Here is a 19,275-nt window from a genome sequence, read left to right as displayed (position 1 = left end):
CCCCACCACCTCTTCCGTCTGGCTCTTATGCTCCAGGAGGCCCATGTTCTTCTGCCGTATTCCTCCCAGGGCCAGGTACCAGGCAACGAGGGAGAGCCCCTAATCCCCAGAGCCCGCAGACATTACTCATACCGGCTGATCCTAAACCTGCCTGCTCTCCCTTGCCTTGTCTTTCTCACAGAACCTACAGCAAAGGCTCCTGCCCATGTTTCCCCCTCCCTCCCTCTGCCTCCTGGCTGACCCTGGTGCCTCCCCGCATGGCCCTGCGGGGAGTGCTGCGCATCTTGTTTTTATGGTTTTGTGAATATAAACTGCTTCCTTCTTAACAGCCAATTTTGTGTCTGTGTGTCTCACCATACTTGAATAAAACAAATCCAGGCCATATCTATATCTTTGTTCCTTATCTATTTTATACCTAGTTTATATCTCTTAATCCCTTAATTATGTTTTTACATTTTTTAAGCAAAGTCTTTATTTTCAAGGAAAAAGTACATTTCTGTTTTTGGCATAATTCTTAATTATTTCCAGTGGAACCAAAACCTCCTGAACCCCTTTCAGTGTCATCTAAAACTTGAACTTCCTCTATTTCTGGGTAAAATATCTGTTCACAAATGAGCTGGGCAATTCGATCACCCTTTTTGACTTCAAACTTTTCTTTGCCAAAATTAAACAGTACAACACCCACCTTTCCTCTATAATCTTCATCTATGATACCAGCTCCTACATCTATGAAGTGTCTTGCAGCCAAGCCAAAACGTGGAGCTACTCTCCCATAGCACCCAGGAGGAGGAGCTATCTGAGTGTCGGGTTTCACAGGGCCTTTCCCCGTAGGTGGTACTGTGTCATCACAGGCACCGTACAGGTCACAGCCCGCGGCGCGCTTGGACCCCTTGGTCGGAGTGGTGGCGTGCTCTGAAAGCCGGGCAAAGCGGAGCCGCATGCCGCCCTCCACCGCAGGCCGGGCCCATTTGCTGGGGGAGATGACTTGTGTCTCTTGAGAGCAGGGCATGACAGGGCAGAGTGTCTTAATAGTGTTTTATCATATACATTTGTTTGTGTCTTTTTTAAGATTCCACATATAAGTGATAACACAAGAGTATTTGTCTTTCTCTGTCTGACATTTCATTGAGCGTAATGCTCTCTAGGTCTATCCACACTGTTGCAAACTGCAGAATTTCATTCTTTACATGGCTGAGTAATATTCCATTATACACACACACACACACACACACACACACACACACACACACCCCACATCTTCTTTATCTGTTCATCTGTTGATAGCCACTTGGGTTGCTTCCATGTCTTGGCTATTATGAATATTGCTGCTATGAACATTGGGGTGCATGTATCTTTTCAAGTTAGTATTTTCATGGATATGTACCCATGAGTGGAATTGCTGGATCACATGGTAGTTATTTTTAGTTTTTTGAGGAACCCTCATACTGTTTTCCATAGTGGCTGCAGCAATTTACCAAATCCAGGTTATGTTTAAAAATAGCTCTTAACTCTCCCAACAACCCCAAGAGGTAGGCAGGGTTTAGTTTGATCCTTATTTTTATGCAGGAAGAAACTCAGGTCCCAAGTGAGATTATGAGATTTAACTGAGGTCACATCACATGTAAATGTCCGCTGCGGCATTGGGTCTGAGCCCAGAGCCCGAGCTCCCTACCACTTCCCCACGCAGTGATGAAGGTCAACAGCCCTCTGGCCCTGTTAACAAGCAACGCTTCCCTTTTCTGTGTTGTCTTCCTGCTACACAGGGAGAAGCTTGAGGACTGACTGGGACACTGGCTCAGGGGGCTTTGGGTCCTTGTCACGTGGCACGGTGAGTGGGGCAGTCAGTGCTGACTGGACGTTTATAGAAGAAGGAGAGATCTTTCAAGGATGGGTGTCTGTGTGATGATCCATGTAGCTTTCCAGGCCGTGTGCAGGGGCCTCTGTGTTACCTCATCCCGTCCTCACTGGGACCCTCCAAGGGCGGTACTGTTACTACCCCCACTTTCCAGGTGAGGAACCCGAGGCTTGGGGAAGGGGAGTCATCCGTCCCACAGTCAACTCCAGAGGCTGCGTCTGTAGTTCCTGCTTCTGTCATATTCACAAGGTTCATCTTTGTGGGACCGAGACTTCCTCTCTTGTCAGCCTCCTTTTCGTGCCACCAGGATGCATTTCAGCTCCTGGTCAATCTGACAAATGCTGATTGGGCTTCTAGGAGATGAGAGTAGAGGGCTGAGAACTGAGGATCAAAGCTGACCCCCGAGCTTGCTGAGCTCCCAGGCTGGGAGAAGTGAAGGGTACTCAGAAGAATGGGACCAGGAGATCATTGTCTGCACTTCCCCTCAGAGCAGTGTGCTGGTTAGTGGTCACCAAACCATCTCCAGGAAAGGAGTCCTGCTTTGTAGGCTTTTCCAGTTTCCATGTGTCAAGTTAACTATTGTATGGACTGACTGACTGTGCCCCCCTCACCCCAAATCCGTATGTTGAAGCCCTAACCCCCAGTGTGGCTGTATTTGGAGATGCGCCCCCCTAAGGAAGTGCTTAAGGTTGAATGACGTCATGAGGAGGGGGCCCTGGCCCAATAGGAGTAATGTCCTCATGAGAAGTGACCCCAGAGTGCCCCCTCTGCGTCCTCCACGAGTCTGCACTCAGAGGCCATTGTGAGCACAGGGCAAGAAGGCGGCCGCCTACAAGCCAAGGAGAAGAGGCCTCACAGTGAAACCTACTTTGTTAGCCCCTGGATCTTGGGCTTCCCACCCTCCAGAACTGTGAGAAATAAATTTCTGTTTTTTAGCCCCCCTGTCTGTGCTATTTTGCTCTGGCAGCCTGAGCAGATAATACAACTACCAATGTGAAATCACTGAATGTGAGTCAGGAGGAAATGTACAGCATGTGTTATTGTACAGCCTTCCCACCATGAGGATACAATAGCACAGTAACCTCGAGAGCATACGTAGTAGTGAAATATGGTTTCTGTGGTCAGAGAGAAGGATTTTTTCTCTCTCCTAGTTTCTCTGTCAGGGTGGGCATGGCTGCTGCTGCTGCTTCTGGGTTGCCACTACTGCCATGAGAGTGCAGCTTTGGGACAGGATCTGGCCTCAGGTCAGGGTTGGGTGGGATTACAAATAAAACCAGGATTCTCCTCCTACTCTCTCTGTCCTAAGTCTCTGATCAGAAAAAGAGGGGTTTTGTTGGAGCTTTTTCTTCCTGTGCTTGCTGTGCAGTTCTGGGATTCAGGATGGTCTGAGTCTGAGCTGAGAGATATGGGAGGAAACCAAACCAAACCGAACCATAAACTCACTGCCACACCCTTCCATGAGTTTTGATTTCTCTCTCCAATCTGTCCGCTATTCCTTACTTTTGAGGGTCTTCCAATTGTTGCTTCATGTATTCGTCCAGGGTTTTAGTTGCAATCAGTGGGGGATAGATAGTGTGGAGTGTGTTTAGTCATCTTAACCAGACCTGGGACTCCTACCTTGATATTTTCAATCCCACAAATTAGGCATCATTGTTACTGTTCTATAAGCTCAGTATTACTTTTGATTTATCTGCATGCTTGCTTCTTTCTTCTCACTATTCCCTTTTGCACCTCAGACCTTACTTCTTTCTGTTACTTTTGTTTTGTCTGGAAATGTCTTTATTTTGCTAGAGTTCTTGAAAATAATTTATCTGGCTACATGATTCTCGGTTGACATAGTTTTGTTCTCAACACTTCAAAGATAACATTGCACTATCTTTTGGGTTCCAGTGAGAAGTTAGCTGCATATATTTTGTTAAAGATTTATTATTTTATTTATTTATTTTATTTATTTTTGGCTTCATTGGGTCTTAGTTGTGAAACACGGGATCTTTCGTTGCAGCGCATGGGCTCTTTGTTGCCGCACATGGGCTACTCTCTAGTTGTGGCGTGCGGGTTTTCTCTCTCTAGTTGTGGCGCACAGGCTCCAGGGCACGTGGGCTCTGTAGTTTGCAGCATGCAGGCTCTCTAGTTGAGGCGCGGGAGCTCAGTAGTTGTGGTGCAGGGGCTTAGTTGCCCTGTGGCATGTGGGATCTTAGTTCCCCATCCAGGGATCAAAACCCATGTCCCCTGCATTGGAAGGCAGATTCTTTACCAGTGGACCAGTGGATTCTTTACCAGGGAAGTCCCTAGCTGTCTATGTGTGGCTCTTCTGTAGATACTTGTTTTTTTAAAATTTTGCCTACTATTAACATCTCTTTATCTTTGGTGTTTTACAGTTAGACAAGAATGTTTCTGGTTGTGGACTTCTAAAATTTATTATGATTGGAATTTATTGGGCTTCCTGAATCAATACTGGAAACTTCATTTTCTTATCAAATACTGCTTATTTCCCAGTTTCTCTAGTCTCTCTTTCTGAAGTTGTATTATTAGACACATCAGACACTTTTTAACTCTGTCTTTTCTATTTGACTTTTTTTCCTTCATATTTTCCCTCTCTGTACATCCATGCTGCATTCTGACAACATCTTTGGACCTATCTTAAGCCAACCACAAATTTAATCTCCAGCTGTATTTAATTTGCTGTTTAACTTACCCATTTACTCTTTTATTTCAATTTTTGTATTTTACATTTGTAGAGTTTCTATGTGTGTTTTTCCCCCAAAATCTGCCTGGTCAGTTTTACATTCTCTTGTTTCATCATACTTCCAATATCTTCTTTTATTTCTTTAAACCTATTGATTTATGAACGATGCCATCTAATACTAATATCAGCAGTCTTTGAAGGTCTAACTCTGCAGTTAATTGTTTCTGTAGTTCTTTTGCTCATGATCAGTTGTTTTGTTGTGTTTGATGGTTTTTTAAAAAATAAATTTATTTATTTATTTTTCGCTGTGTTGGGTCTTTGTTGCTGCACACGGGCTTTGTCTAGTTGTGGTGAGCGGGGGCTACTCTTCATTGTGGTGCATGGGCTTCTCATTGCAGTGGTTTCTCTTGTTGCAAAGCACGGGCCCTAGGCGCATGGGCTTCAGTAATTGTGGCACACGGGCTCAGTAGTTGTGGCTCGCGGGCTCTAGAGTGCAGCCTTGGTAGTGGTGGTGTACGGGCTTAGTTGCTCCGCGGCATGTGGGATCTTCCCGGACCAGGGCTCGAACCCATGTTCCCTGCATTCCCAACCACTGCGCCACCAGGGAAGTCCTGTTTGATGGTTTTTTAATTGATATTTCATTTTACTTGGAACTTAATCTGTGGGAATTCTTTGAGGCCTAGGTGTAAGTGCCTTCCTCCAGAGAGGATCTGTGTTTACATCTGCTGGGGACAGGTATACTACCCATGAGGGTCACTTTATTTTTTTTTTATTTTTTTATTTTTCCTAAACTGTTTATTAGAATTTTACAAACATTACGTATATTAGCGGTAGCGGTGGAGCTGGAGAGTATTGCGCCTTCTCCAGGCTGCGCGGCGAGAACCACCGATTGTGTGGTGGAACTTGTGGCCCTTGCCGAGGCCGCGGCTCTTCCGGCCTGCAGACGTCAGCCCCCGCATCTCCCTGTGCTTGTGGACTGGTTTGGTGATCCACTGGGTGTCAGGGCATGAGGGTCACTTTAGATGACATTTTTGGCTTATATTTTTCAAGCCTCACAGGCGTTGTAAATTTTGGCCTACACCCTTGAGAGTGTGAGTGAGGTTTAGGGATGCTCTGAGGGAAGATATTTTTCATGCTTTTCTCTAAGGCTATGGCTGAAGAATCAGTCTCCACTACCTCCCCCTTCATTGCAGTTCTTTTACTTCTGGCTCACTTTCTGAGGGTCAGTGACTTAGGGGTCCTGGCTTTATGCGGAGGTCTCGTCTGATCTCCATCCTGCTCTGGCCCAGGCTTTGTCTCTTGTCACCAGAGATTTGGAGGCTGGCTAAAGCCCAGGCTTTACCTTTGGGCCCCTGGGGACTGGATGATTGATGCAAGGTATCTTCCAGGATACATTCATTTGCAACTTGCCTCTTATTCTTGCGATATTGTGATTGATAAGAAATATATATATTTGGTGATTCGGATGACCAAAACATATTTCTCATATATATGTGGTTTTCCTCCACAGTTCCTGACTCACAGCTCCCAAAACACTTGGAAATTCCTGAGCCATAAGAGCAATAGGAGCCATAAGAGCATCTTTTGTTATAATATTTGGTCTCATCCTCAGTTCTTGAAATTGCTTCAGAGCCATGAATGTGAAATGAGTATATTGTTATTTATAACAACCTCCTTTCCACTGCTACTGGGTTAAGGAGGTGACTTTTTTTTTAATGATTTTTTTAAACATCTTTATTGGAGTATAATTGCTTTACAATGGTGTGTTAGTTTCTGCTTTATAACACAGTGAATCAGTTATACATATACATGTGTTCCCATATCTCTTCCCTTTTGCATCTCCCTCCCTTCCACCCTCCCTATCCCACCCCTCGAGGTGGTCACCAACCACCGAGCTGATCTCCCTGTGCCATGCGGCTGCCTCCCACTAGCTATCCACCCTACGTTTGGTAGTGTATATATAAGGAGGTGACTTCTTAAACGTTCTGTAGCTTAGTTGCACCTGCGCAGCAGGACAGTTACCTCACCCTTTTCTTACCTCCAACCACATTTCCCCAAGCTCCCCGAACCTCATCTTTATCCCATCAATATCCTGAGCCCCACCCCTTCCAGGAGGCAGATTTCCTGTTTCCTCGTTTGGCCGTCTTGTGAATAAACCTTTTCTCTGCAAACTTTGGTGTCCCGTGGTTTGGCCTGCTGTGCATTGGGCGAATGAACCTGGTTTGGTAATGTATTTTTCTACTTTTAAATTGATTTGTCGTTCATTAGGTATTTTGAATTCTAATTCTCTGCTGATTATATATGTTGCAAACATCATCTCTCTGTACGAGGCTAGTTATTTCATTTTATAGTGCTTTTGAACTATAGAAATTTAAATCGAATCTTTTCAGATTTATCTAACTCTGTGTGTCTTATTTAAGAAATCCTGTCCTACTCCTAAGGTCATAAACACAGCCTCCTGCATTTTCTGTTTAAGACTAAAAGTTTGCTTTTCATATTTGAGTTTTAAGTCATATCGAGTGGAATTGGTTTTTGTGTAAGGTGTGACGTTGGAATTTAATTTTTTCCAGATGGATGGCCAGTTGTCCTGGCGATCCTTCCCCGTAGGATTGTAATGCCATCTCTCTAATATATAAAGGTTCCACGTGCGCAAGGATATATTTCCAGGCTCTCTTCTCATTCCTCTATTGGTGCCAAAGCCAGTGTCTTAATTTCAGTAACTTTCTAATTAGTATCAATATGTGTGAGACCTGGTATGCGAGACCCTCATCTAATTTTGGTTCTTCAAAATCTCATTTAGTCTAGGTGTTTTGCTCTTCCATTTGCATTTTACAATTTGCTTGCCAATTTCCATGATAAAACCTGTTGGGATTTTTATTGGTTTGGTATGTCTTTATGGTCTAATTGGAGGAGAACTGACATATTTAATTTATGACATTGAGTCTATTCATGACCATGGTATAAAACAATTTCAGTAGTTTTATATTTTTTCAAAAAGGTCTTACATTTCTTGTATTAGATTTATTCACGTTATTCCTAATAGTGTATTGTTTGTTGTTTTAGATAATTGTATCTTTTTTATTAATTCAGGTCTATTGTGATATAAGTTACATAAAGTAAAATTTATCCTTTTAAGGTGTTACAGCTCAATGAGTTTTAAAGGGTATAGGGCTGTGTAGCCACCATTACAGTCAAGACAAATAATATTCCAGTACCCTGCGTTCCTTCATGCCACTCTGTAGTCAATACTGTCCTCCCATTTCCAACTTTTGGCAATGACCACCCTGAATTCTGTCCCTATACTTTTGCCTTTTCCAGATTGTCATATAAATGGAATTGTACAGTATGTAGCCTTTTGAGTTTGGCTTCTTTCACTTAGCAAAGTACTTTTGAGATTTGTCCACATCTTTATGTGTATTGGTAGCTGATTCCTTTTTACTGCTGAGTCGTATTCATTGTATGGATGTACCATGACTTGTTGACCCGCTCACCAGTTGATCAGCTGAGGGACAATTTTTCCCTCCGTTTTGGATAATTATGAATAAAGTTGCTATGAACGTTAGTGTACAAATTTGTGTGAGAACATGTTTTCATTTCTTTGGGGTAAATACCTAGCAGTGGTATTATTGGGTCATATGGTACATATGTATTTACATGTATGAGAAACTGTCAAAATGTTTTTCAAAGTGGTCATACTATTTTTCATCCCCATCAGTGAAGTGTGAGAGGTTTACTTCCTCTGCATCCTCACCAATTCTTGGTATTGTAGTGGCATCTCACTGTGGTTTTAATCTGCATTTTCCTAATGACTAATAATTTTGAACTTCATTTCATGTCACTATTTGTCATCTGTATCTCTTCTTTGATGAAATATCTGTGCAAATCTTTTGTCCAATTTTTTAAAAAATAAATTTTACTTATTTATTTATTTATGGCTGCGTTGGGTCTTCGTTGCCGTGTGCAGCCTTTCTCTAGTTGCAGTGAGCAGGGGCTAATCTTCACTGCAGAGCACCGGCTCTAGGTGCGTGGGCTTCAGTAGCTTTGGCTCACGGGCTCAGTAGTTGTGGCTCGGGGGCTCAGTAGTTGTGGCACACGGGCTTAGTTGCTCCACAGCATGTGGGATCTTCCCGGACCAGGGCTCGAACCCATGTCCCCTGAATTGGCAGGAGGATTCTTAACCACTGCACCACCAGGGAAGCCCCACCTAGTGTTTTGACATTTGCATACATTATGAAATGATAAGTCTAGTAACCATCTGTCTTCATACAAAATTCTTACAATATTATTGAACATATTCCTTATACTGTGTATTACATCCCCATAATTTATTTTATAACTGTAGATTTGTACTTTTTTTTTTTTTTTTTTTTTTTTTTGCGGTACGCGGGCATCTCACTGTTGTGGCCTCTCCCGTTGCAGAGCACAGGCTCCGGACGCGCAGGCTCGGCGGCCATGGCTCACGGGCCCAGCCGCTCTGCGGCATGTGGGATCTTCCCGGACCGGGGCACGAACCCGTGTCCCCTGCATCGGCAGGCGGACTCGCAACCACTGCGCCACCAGGGAAGCTGTAGATTTGTACTTCTTAATCCCCTGTACCTCTTTTGTCCTCATCCCCAACCTTCTCCCCTCTGATAACCACCCATTTCTTCTGTTTCTGTGAGTCTGTTTTCATTTGTTTTATTTTTTATATTCCACATATAAGTGAGTTCATATGGTGTTAGTTTCTCTCTGGCTTATTTCACTTAGCATAATACGCTCTACATGCACCCACATTGCCACAAATGGCAAGATTTCTTTTTTTTTTTTTTTTTTTTTGTGGTACGCGGGCCTCTCACTGTTGTGGCCTCTCCCATTGCGGAGCGCAGGCTCCGGACGCGCAGGCTCAGCGGCCATGGCTCACGGGCCCAGCCGCTCTGCGGCATGTGGGATCTTCCCGGCCCGGGGCACGAACCCGTGTCCCCTGCATCGGCAGGCGGATTCTCAACCACTGCGCCACCAGGGAAGCCCAAGATTTCATTTTTTTATGCCTAAGTAATATCCCATTGTTTATATATACCACATCTGCTTTATTCATCTCCTGATGGGCACTTAGGTTGCTCCATATCTTGGGTAAATAATGCTGCAGGAACATAGGGGTGCATATACCTTTTCATATTAGTGTTTTTGTTTTCTTCAGATAAATACGCAGAAGTGAAGTTGCTGTATCATATGGCAGTTCTATTTTGAATTTTTTGAGGAATCTCCATACTGTTTTCCATAGTGGCTGCACCAATTTACATTCCCAACAGCAGCGCACTGGTGGGTTTCCTTTTCTCCACATCCTCCAACACTTATTTGTTGTCTTCTTGATGACAGCCATTCTGACAGGTGTGAGGCGGTAGTTCATTATGGTTTCAATTTGCATTTCCCTGATGGTTAGCGATGTTGAGCGTCTTTTCATGTGTCTGTTGGCCTTCTCTATGTCTTCTTTGAAAAAATGTCTATCCAGGTCTTCTGCCCATTTTTAATTGGGTTATTTGTTTTATGGATGTTGAGTTGTATGAGTTCTTTGTATATTTTGGATATTAAGTATTTATCAGATATATTATTTGCAAATATGAGCAATTTCATTTGGGCAGGGTGGTCGCGGTGCCCAGGACCCAGCGCTTCATCTGCTCCCTGGGCTCTTCCCAGCCGTCCCTGGAGGAGCCTGCAGGCCCCTGAAGGCAACTGCCTGGAGCCTCCACGCGGGGTCTGGGGGTCAGTACAGGGCGGTTGTGTCAAAATGTCGGAAGCCGAGAGAGGCCGGATGGGCGGTGGGCTTCCCGGAGGGTTGGCAGTGGGCGCGACGGGACCCCCGGGTGGGGAAGAGTGGCTCCGGGGGGCTGGGGACAGGGGACTGTGTCAGGGTCGGGCCAGGGGGCGAGCCCGAGGGTGGGTGGGGCTGGACTGGGGTCGCCGAGGGGCAGAAGGACGGGCTGAGCGCGTTCTCGCGACCCGCTGCTGGCTTGCAGTGGTGTGGGGAGGGGATAGTCACGGGGGAGGAAGGGTCCTGAGGACGGTCTGGGGAGGGTTGAGCTCGGGTCCGGGCTGCTGGGCCAGCTGCAGTGGGCGGGGGCGGGGCTGAGGGACCCAGCACGAAGGGATTGGGGGTCTTGGACGTGGGTTGGGTCACAACTCTGTCCTCCTCCCGCGACCCCACAGCGTCTCCCAGGATGCTCTCCTCTCCGGCGGGGCTGGCGTCCTCTGCAGAGGGACCTCCAGGGACCCCTTGGGGGCCGCCCGCCATTGGGCCCCTTCGCGGCGGGTGTCAGTGGCGCCACCTAGTGGCGACCCCGCGGCCGGCTCCTGGCTCTGGGCGCCCGGTTCAAGGTTCTTTTCTACAGCACTTTACTTCATTGTCACTGTTGTAATAACAATCATCTGAATCTTGTTCCTTTGTACACGACTTGCTCTTACTTGGAAAGTTCTTAGAATTTTCTTTGTCTTTGATGTTCTTATCTTTCATTATAATGCATCTACATGTTTCTCTTATTTCTTTGGTACAAAGTGGGCCCGTGCAATCAGGCCGTTTCTCTTTTTAAACTAAATAATTAAGTAACTTTAGTAAATTCTGGGAGATTAGTTTCTATTTGTATCAGTCAGCGCAGGAGACAGATGACATTCTCAAATTGAGGGAATGGAGGAGAGTTTAATAAAGGAACCATTTCTAAGGGAACGGGGAGGATTATGGGATGCCGACAAGGGAGGTGGAGCATCTTGGGCTAGCAAGAGTGGAGTCCTCGTTGCCAATATGCTTGAAGGAGCAAAGAGAGGGAACAATTACCAGAAACCGGAATAAGTAGCCCTAGTTGTAGGGGGAAGGCCTTTGGTGGAGGAAAACAGCAGCCCAAGGTGATTCAGCAAGGAGGGGATCTCCTCCCCTTGATCAGCAGGTGTCTCCCATTGGCAGGTCCCAATAGGAAACCAGAGGGCAAAGGCACCTGGGTGACGTGGTCCAAAGGAATCAGCCTCCTGGAGCTGAGTAATATTCCATTGTATATACACACCACATCTTCTTTATCCATTCATCTGTCAATGGACATTTTATTTATTTATTTATTATTTTAAAAGGTGAAGAGGACTCTTTTTTAAAAAAATTTATTTACTTTCTTGACTTTTTTTTTTTTTTGGCTGCGTCGGGTCTTCATTGTGGCCTGCGGGCTTCTCTCTACTTGTGGCATGCGGGTGTTCTTTCTCTAGTTGTGGCTCGCGGGCTCCAGAGAGCATGGACTCTGTAGTTTGCAGCACGTGGGCTCTCTTGTTGAGGCGCGCGAGCTCAATAGTTGTGGCGCCCTGGCTTAGTTGCCCCACGGCATGTGGGATCTTAGTTCCTCCACCAGGGATCAAACCCTTGTCCCCTGCATTGGAAGGTGGATTCTTTACCACTGGACCACCAGGGAAGTCCCCTGTTGATGGACATCTACATTGCTTCCGTGTCTTGACTATTGTAAATAGTGCTGCTGTGAACATTGGGGTGCATGTATCTTTTCGAATTATAGTTTTCTCCGGATATATGCGCAGGGGTGGGATTGCTGATCGTATGGTAACTCTATTTTTTGTTCTTTGAGGAACCTCCATACTGTTTTCCACAGTGGCTACACCAATTTACATTCCCACCAACAGTGTAGGAGGGTTCCCTTTCCTCCACACCCTCTTCGGCATTTATTATTGTAGACTTTGTGATGATGGTCATTCTGACCAGTGTGAGGTGATACCTCATTGTAGTTTTGATTTGCATTTCTCTAATAATTAATGATGCTGAGTATCTTTTCATTTGCTTCTTAGCCATCTGTATGTCTTCTTTGGAGAAATGTCTGTTTATGTCTTCTGCCCATTTTTTGATTGGGTTGTTTGAGGTTTTTTGTTATTGAGTTATATGAGCTGTTTGTATATTTCGGAAATTAAGCCCTTGTCAGTTGCATTGTTTACAAATATTTTCTTCCATTCTGTAAGTTGTCTTTTCATTCTGTTTATGGTTTCCTTTGCTGTGCAAAAAAGCAAAAGCTTCTAAGTTTGATTAGGTCTCATTTGTTTATTTTTGCTTTTATTTCTATTGCCTTGGGAGACTGACCTAAGAAAACATTACCACGATTTATATCAGAGAATGTTTTGCCTATGTTCTCTTCTAGGAGTTTTATGGCATCATGTAAGTTTGCATGGTATCATTTAAGTCTTTAGGCCATTTTGAGTTTATTTTTGTGTATGGTGTGAGGGTGTGTTCTAACTTCATTGATTTCCATGCGGCTGTCCAGCTTCCCCAACACACACCACTTGCTGAAGAGACTGTCTTTTCTCCATTATGTATTCTTGCCTCCTTTGTTGAAGATTAATTGACTGCAGGTGTGTGGGTTTATTTCTGTGCTCGCTAGTCTGTTCCATTGATCCATATGTCTGTTTTGAATACTGTAGCTTTGCAGTGTTGTCTGAAGTCTGGGAGGGTATGTTTATTTGATTGAATCCTCTGTCCCGACTATACATGAGAACAGAGACTGCTTGCTCTTGCTCTCTGTGGCATCCCCTGCACATTGCACAGAGCCTGGCACATAGTAGGTTCTCAGTCAGTATTTTTGAATAAATTAATAGAAGCCAGAGAAAAGCCAGAAGAATGGAAGTCCACAGGACTCTATGTCTGAGCAGTTGAGAATTGGGAACTTTGCTTTACAAGTTTCAAAAAAATATATGCATTTTTGTCTTTTGAGTTGAAAGGCAAAAACTGTGAGTAAATTTTTTAAAGTGTCCTTCGTTCTTATAAAAGAAATCTGGAAGAACCTGAAGGTGACACAGGCATCATTTAAGACCCAAGGTGTGAAGGTGTGGGTGTGACTGTGACAGGTTGTACCTTATTAAGGGAAAAGAACTCTCTCGCATAAGGATGGAGAGTGGGGTTTCGCATATATGTGAGACCATACGATACTTGTCTTCCTCTGTCTGACTTATTTCACTTAGCATAATGCTGTCAAAGTCCATCCAGGTTGTTGCAAATAGCAAGATTTCCTTCTGTTTTATGGATTAATAATATTCCATTATGTATATACACCACATTTTCTTTATTCATCCATTGATGGACACTTAGGTTGTTTCCATAGCTTGGCTGTTGTAAATAGTACTGCATGAACATGGAGGTGACATCTTTTTGAGTTAGTGTTTTCCTTTCCTTCAGATAAATACCCAGGAGTAGAATTGCTGAATCATATCAGTAGTCTCTTATTTGACTGAAGTTTGACTTTTGTTGTTCTTTTAGAAAGTCAGCTGTATTTCCTGGGTTATCACGTATTTGAAATGTTAGTCTTTTGCCTTCACAGCTGTGTAATACTTTAGCTGAGTGTAAAATTCTTTTTTTTTTTTTTCAGGACACCTTTCTCTTTAATGAAATTGTTCAGATGTGCAAGGGATTATAGGCATTTGTGATCACAGTAAGTGTCCTGAGATTGGAACCACACAACAGACCAGAAAAAAAAGATGCTATAGTCTGTGCCCATTCATGCTCTTCATCCTCCTTCAATATTAATAAAATGTAATGGAGAGTCCCTACCTTTTGTTGAACTCATAATTGAGTTTTAGCATTTTAGTGATTATTCTTTATGATTTGTAGGGGCCACATGGCCCATAATGCACAATTAGAGGTAAGATGCCCTTTCCAAGGTCAATTGGCTCTATACAACTTTTGTAAATATGACTGGCACATTACCCTTTTATTATTCAATTAGCTTTGGCAATCAGGAACTTAAGACATAATTGGATCACATCAAGTACAGTTACACTGCACAGGAATCCAAGAAAAGAATGTGATGAGTACACCACAAGTTTAATTCAGGGTTATCTAATTGTTTTATCCTAAAATACAGTTCCTCTCATCTCACTGGAACCCACACACTAAATTAAGGACTTCTGGCTGCCAGAATTCATTTGTGTTCTTGGATTTTCACTTTGAAAACTTCCAAAGGAGACAAGGAATCCTGCTGATAGCAGAGTAAGCCTCAGCTATGGAAGTCACACTGGTGGTAAATATGAAGAAAACCATATTCAGTTTTAATGAATACAAATAGCATAATGCCTGGACCAGGGGAGTCCAGGAAAATGTTCAGCGTAGTTCATGGGTGGAATTCAACAATTTTTTTTTCACACACACACACTGTATTTTATTTTTACAAGAGATAAATAGACTGACACCAAGCATTGTAAATGGATGGCCACAACAAAAGCAACAATGATTGCAATTACCAAACACGAAACACACTCATACTGTGTCATAATATTGACATTCAGTCCAGTCATCCTCCACTGTAACAGCTCCTTTACTTTGCAGTGAAAATTGATTTGTATATTTTTTGCCTCTGAGTCCTTGTGGGATTTTTTTAAAAAATTCAAACAGAAAGTCACAAAAATCATCCTCATCAGTTAACTCAGTCCCATGGAATTAATTTTTTTTTTCATCTTGATCTTTTGTTAGCACTTTTATGAGTTCATCAGTTTTCCATTAGAGTTCTGAAAATGCTTATTCATTCACTTCAGCAGTACAGTCAGTTACCAGAAACATGTACTTGTCAGAGTCTTTTCCATGAATTCCTTGAAGATGTGAGTGTAAAATTCTTGGGCGTTTTTGTTTTGTTTTTTAATAGTTTGTGGACTTTGCAAGCATTGTTCCACTATCTTCTAGTGTTCAATGTTGTTGTTTATTAATCTAAGTCAATCTAAAATTTTCTCTTATAGGTGACTTAAACCTGTGTTTCTTAAATGCCCAAAGGATTCTTTCTTTATTTTTAAATGTCAGTGATTTTACAAGTGATGCCCTGATGTTGGCTCTTTTGTGCCAATTTTTTTTTGGTATGCATGTAATAATACAGATTTCAATCATGTGAAAGAAAAATGGTTTGAATTAGAATAAGCTGAAAGATCCACAATCGTGTGAAGTGTGACATGGATTCAGCTCTGAAGTACAGAAACAAATAAACAAAACCCAGGAGCTTAAACAAATTAGAGAAAAATTGTGTGTCTCACATAAGGATAAGTCTGGAAGAAGGCAGCCCTGGGGGCGGGGGCACAGCAGACCTGTGATCCCGGTAGGAACCCTGGCTGCCTGTATCTTTCCTTTCAACCAGACTTAGCATTTGCTCTGTTTCCTATGGTCACAAGATGTCTGCTCCCTCCCAGCACCAGAGCTGCATCTTAGGGGGTCAGGAAAAGAAAGAGAAAAGGGCAAAAGACATTCACCAGCCAAGTCTCTCTGCCTGTTAAAGAACTTTCCTGAAGCCCAACTCAGAAATGTCATTGGCTTGAAGTATGTCACATGGCAATCCCTAGTTGCAAAATAGTCTGGGAAATGTGGCTTTTTCACCAGCCACTTTTGGTGGGGGCGGTTCACATGCGAACTCTATTTTATTTATTTATTTATTTATTTAACATATTTTTTTGGAGTATAATTACTTTACAATGGTGTGTTAGTTTCTGCTTTATAACAAAGTGAATCAGCTCCACGTATACATATATCCCTATATCTCTTCCCTCTTGCATCTCCCTCCCTCCCACCCTCCTTATCCCACCCCTCTAGGTGGTCACAAAGCACTGAGCTGATCTCCCTGTGCTATTCGGCTAGCTATCAGTTTCCCACTAGCTATCTGTTTTACATATGGTAGTGTATATATGTCCATGCCACTCTCTCACTTTGTCCCAGGTTACCCTTCCCCCTCCCCGTATCCTCAAGTCCATTCTCTAGTAGGTCTGCATCTTTATTCCTGTCCTGTCCCTAGGTTCTTCAGAACCATTGTTTTTTTTTTTTAGATTCCATATATATGTGTTAGCATACGGTATTTGTTTTTCTCCTTCTGACTTACTTCACTCTGTATGACAGACTCCAGGTCTATCCACCTCATTACAAATAACTCAGTTTCATTTCTTTTTATGGCTGAGTAATATTCCATTGTATATATGTGCCACATCTTCTTTATCCATTCATCTGTTGATGGACACTTAGGTTGCTTCCATGTCCTGGCTATCGTAGATAGAGCTGCAATGAACATTTTGGTACATGACTCTTTGAATTATGAAAACCATTCTATTTAGACAATAAAGCTATCAGTTGCAAAATATACACGTGGAACATTTACAAAATTGATTGTATACTGGGCCAAAAAGTGAGTCTCATCAAATCTCAAAAGATTTAAATTATATGAAATGTGTTCTCTGGTCACAAGGTGATTACATTAGAAATCAATAACAAAAAATATTATTAATGGAACATTATATCATGTTCATAGTATCTAATTTGAAACCAAAATGAACTACAAATTCAATATAATCACAATTAAAATCCCAAAAGGAATTTCTTTTTTTGTAATTCCACGGATTGATTAAAAGATTCATATGGAAGCACAAAAGATCAAAAACTGCCAAAGCCCCTTTAAAGAAAAGTGGAGTTAACATGGGTCAAGGACCTAAAAAATGTAGGTCTTGTCCACCAGAAATCCAGAATTATTACAAAATGAGAGTAATGAAGACTGGGTGGTACTGGTGCTGGTAGAGACAAATTCACTAAACAGAATAGAGAGCCCCCAGGCAGATGGACATATGGACACCTGATTTATGACAAAGATGCACAGCAGAGCTATGGAGAAAGGATGAACTCAGCCAGCAGTGCCGGGCCAATCAGGTTCCAAATATCCAAGGCTTAAAAAATTAGTGTTCTCTTGTAAATAATCAGAGAAATTCAAATTAAAACCGCATGAGCCACTAATACACACCCATAATTTTTGCCAAATATTTAAAAATGAAATCAAATGCTAGCAAGAATGTGGAACAACAAGAAACTGCTGGTAAAAGAGTAAACAGGTAAAACCACTTTTTAAAAATTGGCAGAATCCAGTAAGTCAAAGACACACCTACTCTCTGATCAGCAAAACCACTGCCAGATGACACCCTACAGAAACACACGCTCATATGGACTCAAAAGTTACATGCAAACCTGTTATATATAGGATAGATAAACAACAAGATCCTACCATATAGCACAGGGGACTATATTTAGTATCCTGTGATAAACCATAATGGAAAAGAATATGAAAAAGAATGTATATATATATATATGTATAACTGAGTCACTTTGCTGGACAGCAGAAATTAACACAGCATTGTAAACCATCTGTACTTCACTGGATCTTAGTTCCCCAACCAGGGATCGAACCCGTGCCCCCTGCAGTGGAAGCGGAGTCCTAACCTCTAGACTGCCAGGGAATTCCCCCTATGGTAGCAATTTTTATAGCAGTCTTATCCACAGTAGAATGTAAAAATATAGTGTGATACAATCATACAACGAAAGACCATATGACAGTAGAAATGGATGAGCTACAATTACATGAGACAATTTGGATGAATCTTAATGAATCTTAATGAATACTTAAATATAGAATACTGAATAGAGAAGCCAGACACAGTGGAATTCATAGAGTATGTTTTCATTTATATGAAGCTGAAAATCAGGCAAAACTCACATGGATTGTTTAGGAATGCCTAATAAGTTGGCAAAAGGATAAAGAAAAATGAGGGCATAAATACTATGAAAGTTAGAATCATGGGTACACCTAGAATAATGGGAGAGAGAGAGGGAGTTATAACTGTGGAGAGACACGGTACCAGAGGGCTTCTGGACTGAGGGTCATGTTCTCATTCTAATTTTGGATGGACGTTATATGGGTGAGCATTTTATAACAATTTGTTAAATTGTTTTATGCATTTGCTCTACGTTTTGTTATATTTTATAATAAAATTTTAAATTATGTGCACTCAATATATATACATATATACATATATAGTGTATATATGTATATATATATATATACATGCAATAATTATAATTTGTGTTAAAATAATTAGGAGAATGGGAATGAAGATTTCTGGAATTTTTCCAATGCCAGAATAATACTAGGTTCCTTTCTGGCCCCAAGAGGAAAGCATTACTGTGGAGGGATCAGGCGATTTTCCTCTTACCCAGGGGTCACTCTTATCATCACTAATGGTAAACAATCAGATACTTTGCATCCTCCGATGTACTGCGAACAGAATTTAACATCACTTATGCAAATGCTTAAGTTAAATCTATCAAGCCTTTAACTCTAAATTCCAGTTTATGGGAAATACAAGAACTAGAGGACAAACTAAATGCCACCATAAGGAAGCAATCAGAAATATCCAAAGGTGGAACATTTGACAGGACAAATGGCCCTGGCTTTTCCATACATCAGGGTCAAGAAAAGAAAGGACTGGCCTGCATTTTTTTAAAAATCAAGGGACAAAACACCAGATCCTGGAATGGATTTGGCTTTGAAAAAACAATTGTATAAACCCTTGAAGGACAATTGAGCAAATTTGATTATGAACTGGGTATTAGATGCAAAGAATCTACTTTTGGTTGTGTTTAAAGATATTCTGTTTTTTTTTTAAAGGTTTATACTGAAACATTTGGGGGTGGAACATCATGATGTCTGTAATTCACTTGAAAATACTTAAGCATGTGAAAATAAAGTAAAAAGTAACATGTCTGTATGCTGATGGGAATGTGATGGAAATAAGGCTATTGAGAAGCAAGATGATTTAGGAGGGAGAGGGGAAAACTGGTCGAGTGATGTTCTGGAATAGGCAAGAGGGGATGAGGTTTAGAGCTGAAGTGGAAGGACCAGTTGTAGATGGGAGCATGGAAAGTTTTTGCTTCGTTTTGTCCAAG

General features: G+C 42.2%; 1 protein-coding gene across 1 annotated transcript; it reads right to left on the bottom strand.

Moving 5' to 3' along the window:
- Positions 1 to 499: 499 nt before the first annotated feature.
- LOC131740864 (deoxyuridine 5'-triphosphate nucleotidohydrolase, mitochondrial-like) lies at positions 500 to 1,009 on the bottom strand. The gene has a single exon (XM_059037209.2). The coding sequence runs from the start codon at positions 1,007 to 1,009 to the stop codon at positions 515 to 517; it is 495 nt and encodes a 164-aa protein (XP_058893192.1). The 3' UTR covers positions 500 to 514.
- Positions 1,010 to 19,275: the final 18,266 nt, after the last annotated feature.

The sequence above is a fragment of the Kogia breviceps genome, chromosome 14 (assembly GCF_026419965.1).
Source record: "Kogia breviceps isolate mKogBre1 chromosome 14, mKogBre1 haplotype 1, whole genome shotgun sequence".
Lineage (NCBI taxonomy): Eukaryota > Metazoa > Chordata > Mammalia > Artiodactyla > Physeteridae > Kogia > Kogia breviceps.
Note: the sequence above shows the minus strand (reverse complement) of the source record. Positions and strands in the feature narration are given on the sequence as shown.

Excerpts from the sequence above, each read along its gene's own strand:
- LOC131740864 (XM_059037209.2), bottom strand. The coding sequence starts at position 1,009 with ATGCCCTGCTCTCAAGAGACACAAGTCATCTCCCCCAGCAAATGGGCC.